Source organism: Suillus subaureus (genome assembly GCF_016647635.1).
Source record: "Suillus subaureus strain MN1 chromosome Unknown BJ212scaffold_585, whole genome shotgun sequence".
Classification (NCBI taxonomy): Eukaryota; Fungi; Basidiomycota; class Agaricomycetes; order Boletales; family Suillaceae; genus Suillus; species Suillus subaureus.
In genome coordinates, this window is record NW_024539141.1 from 1 (window position 1) to 9374 (window position 9374).

General features: G+C 49.6%; 4 protein-coding genes across 4 annotated transcripts; 1 reads left to right on the forward strand and 3 right to left on the reverse strand.

Moving 5' to 3' along the window:
- Positions 1 to 3762: 3762 nt before the first annotated feature.
- BJ212DRAFT_900570 (uncharacterized protein) lies at positions 3763 to 4336 on the reverse strand. Its single transcript, XM_041344305.1, has 4 exons — positions 4210 to 4336; positions 4027 to 4139; positions 3924 to 3949; positions 3763 to 3872 (listed from the first exon to the last, which is right to left on the reverse strand). The coding sequence occupies exons 2-4, from the start codon at positions 4111 to 4113 to the stop codon at positions 3794 to 3796; spliced, it is 192 nt and encodes a 63-aa protein (XP_041184816.1). The 5' UTR covers positions 4114 to 4139; positions 4210 to 4336; the 3' UTR covers positions 3763 to 3793.
- On the reverse strand, positions 4124 to 4401 carry BJ212DRAFT_1419270 (uncharacterized protein). The gene has a single exon (XM_041337605.1). The coding sequence runs from the start codon at positions 4314 to 4316 to the stop codon at positions 4140 to 4142; it is 177 nt and encodes a 58-aa protein (XP_041184817.1). The 5' UTR covers positions 4317 to 4401; the 3' UTR covers positions 4124 to 4139.
- A 2660-nt stretch (positions 4402 to 7061) lies between these two features.
- BJ212DRAFT_1419288 (uncharacterized protein) lies at positions 7062 to 7810 on the reverse strand (the record flags this gene model as incomplete). The annotated part of the gene is made up of 1 exon (XM_041337606.1): positions 7062 to 7810. A coding segment is annotated over one exon (195 nt), but the record flags the coding sequence as incomplete, so codon positions are not given.
- Positions 7811 to 8252: 442 nt separating this feature from the next.
- On the forward strand, positions 8253 to 8657 carry BJ212DRAFT_1419297 (uncharacterized protein; the record flags this gene model as incomplete). The annotated part of the gene is given in 4 exon segments (XM_041337607.1): positions 8253 to 8259; positions 8303 to 8411; positions 8455 to 8526; positions 8546 to 8657. 4 exon segments carry the CDS (start codon positions 8253 to 8255, stop codon positions 8655 to 8657), a joined length of 300 nt encoding a protein of 99 aa, XP_041184819.1.
- Between the last annotated feature and the right edge of the window lie 717 nt (positions 8658 to 9374).

Sequence of the window (9374 nt, forward strand, 5' to 3'; positions counted from 1 at the left end):
TCGGGGGTCCATGCGAGTGTGCCATCAGGGGTCCATGCGAATGCATCGGGGCTCCATCTGAATGAATTGGTGGCAAGGTTGGCAACTGCTTGGAAGCTGAAGCTGCTGAACCCAGGCTTCGCGCTCCAATATTGTCTTGTCTGGTTTCCACATTTGGATATTATTAGCTGTCGCGATGGCAATATGTTCGCCGCTGGCGAATACCGAACGGAGACAGCTGGACTATCACACCCCTTGATTGTCCTTGAACCTGCCATGTTTGTGTACACCACAGCGTTAATGTTGCGTTGTCGTTTGAACAGGTGGCCAGCGCTGCACCATCTAGGGAAAGTCCAGTGATATGATCCAACCGAAGCCGCCCTGGCGGCCCGCAGTGGCATTGATGGGTCGACTGAGAGGTGCACCGGTGTTACCATCCCAGCCGACGAGCTCTTCATTCTCACCACCGCTTGCTATCAATCGCCCATCCCGTGATACTGCCAATGTCTTCACCTGGCCGCTATGCCGCTCCATTTTCTTCAACACAGCACCTGTCTTCAAGTCCCACAGACGAAGCATCTTGTCTTGCGAGCCTGTCACCATCCGTCGTCTATCGGGGAAACTGCGACTGCAGTCACAGGTCCACCATGATATTTTGCAAACTCTCGAACTGGTATGGTGCTTGGAATGAACTGTGTCATTTGACTGGAGGTTGGTGGTATTGAGCACAGTTTAGACTTCTTGAAGGGATTGTGGGTGCCTTGCACTGGTGCAGACCGTCGGTGCGTTTTTAATACCTCGTTATACTGATTCATCACAATATTGATATTGACCTTCCGTACATCTCATTAGACACCCGGACATGAGGCTGTTATCATAAGCGTCTTCTTCGGCAGGGACGTAGTTCTGATAACAGTTTATTTCACTACAGGGGCCCGCGAGTAATAGGAAGATAACATATGCCTGATCGTCTACGCACTTTGGAATATCTATTATGAGATCACAACCTTAGATGCATGTCAGCTTCTGTTCCCTGGAATGTTCTCGGTAGATGTCCTTCAAGTGTTGCGGCTGTTTCATCGTTCTCTTGGATCAGCACTACGGGCTTTCGCCGCAATTTGCATTGAAGATAATCGATAATCAGTGTTCAAATTCTGCTTTCAGATCGATTACCAAACATGCGTTTCACAAACTCCAGTGGCCGCCACCACTTGGGTTCTTTGATCTTTTTACCTTCTTTCTGTGTCTGCGCAGTGTTCCACAACCCCACATCATGACATGCAAAGCTAAACCTCGTAAACCCTACATAGCGCCCGAGAAACTCGCATATTTCTTTCCAGTTCATTCTCGAAATTCAAACCCAAGCACGGGAAATGCAATGCTGATGGTGGTTGATGGAGGTTGGAGAGGGGAATGGTGTAGACCTCAAGGACAGGAGAAATGTCGTAGGTCTCAGTAAATGATCTGCATGCTCCCAAGGGGGCGAAACTATGTTGAGATCATTGGAGCACGAGGCACCGAGAGGCTACGATGGGAATACTAATCTTAAGATCTTGAACGTTAAACATCGCCAATATGGACAAGTGACTTGGTACCATCCGTCTCATTAAAACTCACCCACTGCCACAGGTACAATCCTAATGGTACAGAGTGACAAACACTGCAAGCATTGGGGAAAATATCTCTGTCATCCTGATCATGACGGCTCCACTTGATTGCCGGTCCGAAGACTCCAAGCTATCGATCAGCGTTGTACTCTCTCTCTCTTTCTCCTCTCCTCTCTGATGCTGCTTGGAACATAAACGGCTGTTAACCCTTAGAATTGCTCTGCGCGAGACAGGGTTCTCGCGTGCTTTCGTCAGCGCCAGCCCTTAGAATTCAACAAGCACAAACAACACGTCGTCTTCAACATTCATCATGTCTACAGCACACACCTTCCAGTCTCCATCCGTCACGCTCGAAAAAGGCGCGTACCGAATGCGTGCACCACGCAGCTCACGCCCAGGTTCTTCCCTCAGCCAAAGCCTACTCAGCGCCAAACAACCGCCATCCCACTCTCAAAACAGAACACTCGCGATCCTCATCACCGTACTAGCTTTCGCATCAGTCACATGCTTTTTCTTCGCGTATCATTTATTCACCACCAGGTTCGCTCCCTTTGCGCAACCACACCCGCACCCCACTGACGCCTTCCCAAAGCAAACCCACCCGCTCCTGACACCAAATACCTCTCCTAGTTCCCCCACAGTGGATTACACAACTAACGCATCGCACTCAAGAATGTGCTTGTACTCTCTCGACCACTTAATCGTACTCTTCTTGTTCCTTTTCTAAGACTTAGAAAACCAATTCTATATGTTTCATTTGAAAACTTCAGACACTTCCTTGTGCTTGGGTCTAAAACCGAGCTTGAACGCTGTCTGCTTGTCCCTCCAAACGTGCCCACTCCCAATGAATGTTCAGGGTATGAAGAATAGACTTGCATCTGGCAAGATCAGCTCATCGATTTACACACAATAGGAGAGAAATTCGGAGTCAAGATTATCCAATGGGACGGAAGCCCAGTCGTATGAAAAGTTTTCATGCCAATATCTTTGACACAGACACATTGACGCACCAATGCTCCAGTCCTTACGATTTCCGGTTTCTGGACACGCTTCATGATGTATCGCCTATGCGGGACAAGTATCTCTATTCCATCCACATCCCGGCTCTTGTGTGAGCGCTTGAGCACCCGAGGGATTGGTGCAGATTGGGACGTTGTTTGAGTCTTTGAGGCTTAGGCTTAGACACGGTGTGAGTAAGAGGGTACGCAGAGATGTAAGAAGTGGAATGGCATTTACGAATTCACATCTATCTCGTGGCCAGTACGATATATGAAACGTTAGGCGTTGTGTATATTGATGCGCACCTTCGTGTCACGGACAGCCAGCTCAAACAACGAAGCGCCAAAAATGCAAGAACAATCTGGTGGAAACTTGTGCGCTAGATCTCGAAGGGACTCTGGCACTTGAACAGCAGCTCAGTCCTTTTGACCAGGACCTTGATCGCCGCTTATCCAACCAGATGTACCAAACCTCAGGATATCTCATCCGCCTTTGTTCCTCTGCCGCATACAGTCAAATACAAGATCCGATGTCATGCACCTCTACATACCTCAGCACCGTTGCAGAGACTAAATGCCCCTCTCTACATCGCTACCAACTCCCTGAATCCTGTAGCAGACCCATCGTTTTCGATTTATCTTCAAACCTTCCCGTGTATATTCTTCCTTTCAGATTCTACATCTCGCCTGACTCCCCTCGACGAATTGATCAATCCATATGACCAGGTCCCATTAAAGGAGTTTTTGATACTGGTGCTGGACACGATGGTATTGCTGAGGTTGTTATCACGAATGGAAGCACTTTTGGGGCATTTATGAAGGACGTGCTGTGAAGGCGGTATTGGGGATTTGAGATCGTGCATAGGGGATGAGTGCTGGAACGTACGTCGGACAAAACCGATCGCTTTTTATGTAGCATTGTCTAGCCACGCGCTCCCTGAGGTGCACGTCTCAAATATACCCTACCCCAATGTACTCACTCGAAACCAAAGTGACTGCGGATAACTCCATGTTTCCCGTTGTATTAGAAAAGAGAATTCAAGGAACATGGTGCCATCTGCATAGTCTGACGCTACTGTTTCGAGACGACTGTATTGTGTGTGGCGAGAAGGAGATATTAAATTTCTTAATGGAAGGGGAGCAATAAATGTAAGATTCCGACACAGAATTCAGTCAGCCCACCCATCTACCACGACGACGAGAGGGGCACTACACGGATCCACCAATGGACCCTTCATTGAGCAATGTGTAGAAATCGAAGCCCGGGAGCAAAGGAATGAAGTGACGTCTTACATGAAAAGTCATATATTGCTCTCGTAGATTTTGGCGATGCTCGTACAGTACAACGTTGTGATTATAGCGGATCTGCAGTAGATATGTACAATAGTAGCACAGGAAGACGTATCAGGACATATCCAGCCATACATCCTTGAATGACTTACCATTATCCCCACGAATGAACGCGTCCCAATATCAATTATGACTGCACCATTAATATGCTCCTCCGTCTGCTCCAGCGCGATGTTCATATACCTATCTAGACATGAGAGAACGCCTATACACATAAGCTCGGCTCTAGATTCATAGAGAATGCCTCGATAATCGACGCCTGATGTAAGACATACGATGACCTTTTCCCGACCGCGCCTTTCCAGAAATTAGTCTGTGTTCCTGTTGGTGCTAATGGAGATGGCGGGGGTTGGGATGCGTCGATATCTGGCAGTGGAGGCATTTGACTCGAGTCAAGGATTTGGACTTGTTTGGTTTTCGCGCTGGCAACTTGGAGGGGAGCATTCAAAGGCTTGTTCAACGGCAGACACGAGTTGACATTGGGCTGACCAGGTATCCGCAAGACTTGGTTTTAATTCGGCCTTGTTCAGTGTCACTCTTTTCGTCTTCACATCCATGAATTTGACTTCATGTTCTCCCCTGGTGTTTCTACAACATTGTCACGCTCAATCCTCCTCCACCATGTCACTGTCAGCTCAATTGAACAAGTCATATAGAATCGTTCGACTTTTCTGTGCGCTCCGTTTTCAGCAGTTTGTATTTTTGTTGTCCATTATCTTACGAAATACACGATTCTACATTTTGCTTTTGAAGTGTGCTAAATGAGTGGTACGACTAGCAACCATCACAAGACACTCTGAGACTCGCATGTCCCCTTCAAATTTGCGGGCCACTTTTGCTGAAGACTGATCATGACTTTGTCTATACTTCTCTAGCACAGATTCTTCCGCTAATCCTACTGGTGATTTCATGGCATTTTCAACGCTTAGTGGAATCATACCAGCGTCTATCGTGCCGAACTGCGATTGACAACATGAAAATACACGTGTAGCATAGCCTGAATCCTCAACCTCTTCTTCTCTGCCTCAGCCGAACTTCATCTATCCACAGTCCCTATATTCCTACCCTCGCCTTTCCCTCTCACCCATTCTGCCTGCCGCTCAGTCCATCCTCGATCCTCGTCATTTTGCTTCATCACACCACCATGCCTAGTAGCTTGGAAAGCCGATATATCAGACTTGAAGGTGGGTCGCTCCATATCACATTTGTATCCATTTCGTGATCCTCAGTCTTTTACAGTGATCAGCGGAAAAAATCTTCAAGTCCCCTCCTGGCGCATTCCCGCAGGCATTTACATATCCACCAATGTCGACTCCCAGAGACGCTGGAAATCGGCCGTCAGTGTCTTATCATCCGACCGATCTGCAGCGTGGGGCGACACTGTGACTCTGTAATGTCCAAGAAGACCCTCCAATGCAATGCGAGAGCTGATCTGCGGTTTCTAGATCATACCATACCTCACCTACATTATCAATAGAGATCTGGGCATCCTATGAGGCCGGTCGAATGCTAGGCAGCGGAGAGGTCATTGGGAAACTTCAAACGTCGTGGGATGAGCTACTCGATCATGGAGATGAACCTTTCGGTGAGTCATTTTCTCCTCATTCATGCACGTATACCAACATCTCGTAGTTTTGTCCTTCCCACCCGTTCGTGGTGTCCACCCTTCCCTCACGCTGAGGGCCACCATTGTACATGCTTGCGACGATCAGGAGGGCGCGCTGTCTGATGTAAGTGACGCTGGTCTCTACTGTTAGCTTTGCTGACGGTTCGCCAATCGTAGTCCCTCGTAGACTGCAAGATCGCTCGAGACACAGATGCGGGCCACGCACAATTTGCCGCATACATCGCGAGCAAGACGGTCTCTCACCTGAACGATGCGGTGCAGCATTTTCAGTTGGTTCTAGACCAGTGTCCCGTCAGCCATCCCGACCACGCAGCAGCCCTCACCAACCTTGCGTATGCACGCCTTCTGGGGTATATCGCGACAATTTTGAAGATATTGATACCCCCACTTCGCTGTTCCGCGAAGTCCTTGTATTGCGTCCGCGGCACCATCTTGATCATCCGTTATCTCTATATAATCTCACTGAAGCGCTGAACTGGCGCCATGACAAGAAAAGTACTGCTGCCGACATCTGCGAATCCGCCAAACTCTATCATGAGCTACTGCCTCTCTGTCCAGAGGGCACCTACCTTCGTAGCATCGCGGCAGGGACAAATGGTGTCGATTATGTGATCAACAGATGCAACAAACTTCCGATAGACGCATCTGATGAAGGCATCACCTCCGACGAGTTGTCCTCGAGCTCTGTCCTCTGGGCCATCAACACCGTCCTGGAACCCTCGACAAGCTTGCACAAGCAGTCGAAGCACGCTTTGATCAGCACGGCACCATCGATGATCTTGAAATGAGCATACAACTTGGTCGTGAAGCTATGTCTCTATGCCCCGAGGGACATACTGACCGTGCTTACTACCTGAACAACTTGGCCTTCTCGCTCGGATACCGCTTCAATCACCAAGGCAAACCTAATGACCTCAATGAGACCGTCTCTTTGTACGAAGAAACGCTGCGCCTGTGCCCTGTTGGGCACCAATATCGTGATACCTCATTGGACAACCTAGGGGGCGCCCTCATCAGCCGTTTCAACAAACGCGGCGACATTGATGACATCACCCGAGCTATCAGCCTCCATCGCGAGGCACTGACATTGTGCCCACCTGGGCATCCACGTCGTGATACCACGCTTAACAGCCTTGCCCTCGCGCTCAACACCAGATACAAAAACTGAATGTCATTGAGGATCTTAACGAGGCCATTGATCAGTATCGCGAATCCCTTCGGTTACGGCGGCATGACCATCCACAACGCCATAGAACTCTTCACAATTTGAGCTCGGCACTCTGCTCTCTTTTCACGGAAACTCGGGAGAATGAAGATATCGAGGAGGCGATTAATCTTTGCCGAGAGTCATTGGCAGCTCTGTCTTCACTGCACCCGGACAGGTATTTCAGCTACATGTGGCTGCAGGAGGCTTATTTGTCTCGTTACCGGATTCTACGCGATGCTGCTGATTTGTCGCTTGCTATAGAGAACTTTAGACTCGCATCAAGACATCCTACTCAAGGATTTCCAGAACGCATCAAGGAGGCTATTGACTGGGCTCATCAAGCAGAAGTCTATCAACATGAATCTGCCTCAAAGCATACCAAATGTACTTCGAGCTTTTCGAAAGCCACGTGATGACGCGATCGTCGATCATCTCACGGCGCGAGGCTGCAACCGCTTTTCTTGGTGCACAATCACTCCCTGTAGATGCGGCCTCATGTGCCATACGTCGTGACAATCTACGACAGGCAGTTGAACTTGTGGAGCAGGGCCGTGGCCAGCAGTGGTCGCTGGCCTCTCGACTCAGGACTCCACTGGAAGACTTGACGTCTGCGAGTCCGGGACTAGCTGAAAAGCTCTTGGGCTCAACATGCGCCTATCTCATGCTCAGGGTTCTGCAGGCAGCGCTGACCCAACTGCGGCTGATCGGGCTGCAACAGAATATAGAATACTCACAAGGCAATGGGACGCTGCAGTGACTGAAATCCGTGATCTTAAAGCATTCTCGCGCTTCCTGCTCCCGCCTTCGTACGAAGACTTGCAAGCGGCAGCACGCCAGGGCCCTGTCATCATCTTCATTGCCAGTCAATATTCGTGCAGCGCATCATCGTTCCGACGTTGGGGGAGCCCCATCATGTACCCTTGCCGTCTGTCACCCTCACTGATCTGAACAATCTCAAGGATCGCTTCGCCAGGGCCATACGACACGATCCATCATGGGCCCAAAGTTGCCTCGGAACGATCTAATAGTCCTCTTGCGGACAGTATGGAAGAGATCATGCTACCCATCGTAAACGTACTCGAACATGTCCTTGAGCTAAAGCATGGCTCTCGAATCTGGCTATGTCCAACTGCAGCTTTCACATCTATTCCTCTCCATGCAGCTCACCCCTTTCAAACGAGGGCAGATCGCTCTAAAGAGCCATGCCTGGAGGATCTCTACATCTGCTCTTACACGCCGACACTTTCGGCTCTCGTTAGATCTAGACAGATGATGAAGAAGCGCGTCACTCGTCCTTGTGACAATCGGACAGGGTCAACCGGGCACGGGGAAAGGCAAGGCGCTCTTGGCTGTCGATAGCGAGCTCGAGCTTGTCCATAAGCTCGTCCCTGCGACGGCCAACGTACCACTATTTCTGGTGACGCAGCCACACGAGCAGGTGCACTCAAAGCTTTAGAAGAGAACCTGGGTGCACCTCGCTTGCCATGGCAAGCAGGACCCTGCGCAGCCTTACAATTCCCACTTCGTCATGAAGACGAACATCTGACGCTGCTCGATATCATGGAGAAACATGTCCCGCATGCTGAGTTCGCATTCTTGTCCGCTTGTCACACCGCCGTCGGCGATAAGGAGACGCCCGACGAGTGATTCACCTCGCAGCTGGTCTCCATTTTCGGGGTTCAAGAGCGTCATTGGCACGCTGTGGGAGGTCGATGATTCTGTCGCAAAGCACGTCGTCAAAGCATTCTACGAGAATTTGTTCGATGGTTTAGAGGAGGGTGGTCATGGACTGTACGAAGGCGGCCTGGGCACTCAACCGTGCTACGCACGCTGTGAAGACGAAAGTCCCGCTTGAGCAGAGGATGGTTTTTCTTCATATCGGTGTGTAGTTCCTGCTGTATTGCTTCATCTGGTACGGTTTCACGTGTTCTTTGTATCGCGTTCTTTTTCGTCCCCAATGTACTTCAAGCTGTTGCTACTGACTTAGCCTGTTACATTCGTCTATCGCGTACTTACATGCTATCTTGTTTTGGCTTTCGTTTTTGTCTACTCTCGTTGCGATGACTTCACGGTGTATTCGAATATTAATGTTCACGACTGTTGCGACTCGACCCGGACCTTCAAGCGCCCATGTTCTTCAACTCCTGCACCACACTCAGTAAGCGCCGCATCGCAACAAATATCTAGACAGAAGCAAAGCTCATCCACCAACCCACTGCAGGGGCTGCTTATACCCAACGCTGTCGATAAGCAGTACTGTAGAAACACCAGGGGAGAACATGCGGAAGCCCAGTTGCACAATATATGAGAAAATCTCAAAAATATTGAAGCAGACACTGGCCGCAGACTCGGGCCTTTGCGATGTTTGGTTCTTGGACACGTTTGATGATGTATTGCCTACGCGGGACAAGTATCTCTATTCCATTCACATCCTGGCACTTGTTCAGGCACTCGAGGATTGATGCAGATTGGAACGTTGTTTGGGTCGTGGAGGCTTAGGCTGAAACAGGGTGTGAGTAAGAGCATGCGCAGAGATGTAAGGGCGGAATGGTGTTTGTGAATCCACGCCTGTGTCGTGGTCGACATGATACATGGAATGTTAGGTG

What these genes read in the sequence shown, in the direction of transcription:
- BJ212DRAFT_900570 (XM_041344305.1), bottom strand. Translation starts at nt 4,113, where the DNA reads ATGAACATCGCGCTGGAGCAGACGGAGGAGCATATTAATGGTGCAGTC. An exon ending in GTTCATTCGTGGGGATAATG is followed by an intron (nt 3,950 to 4,026) that starts GTAAGTCATTCA and finishes TATCTACTGCAG; the next exon opens with ATCCGCTATAATCACAACGT. An exon ending in TATAATCACAACGTTGTACT is followed by an intron (nt 3,873 to 3,923) that starts GTACGAGCATCG and finishes TTTTCATGTAAG; the next exon opens with ACGTCACTTCATTCCTTTGC.
- BJ212DRAFT_1419270 (XM_041337605.1), bottom strand. Translation starts at nt 4,316, where the DNA reads ATGCCTCCACTGCCAGATATCGACGCATCCCAACCCCCGCCATCTCCA.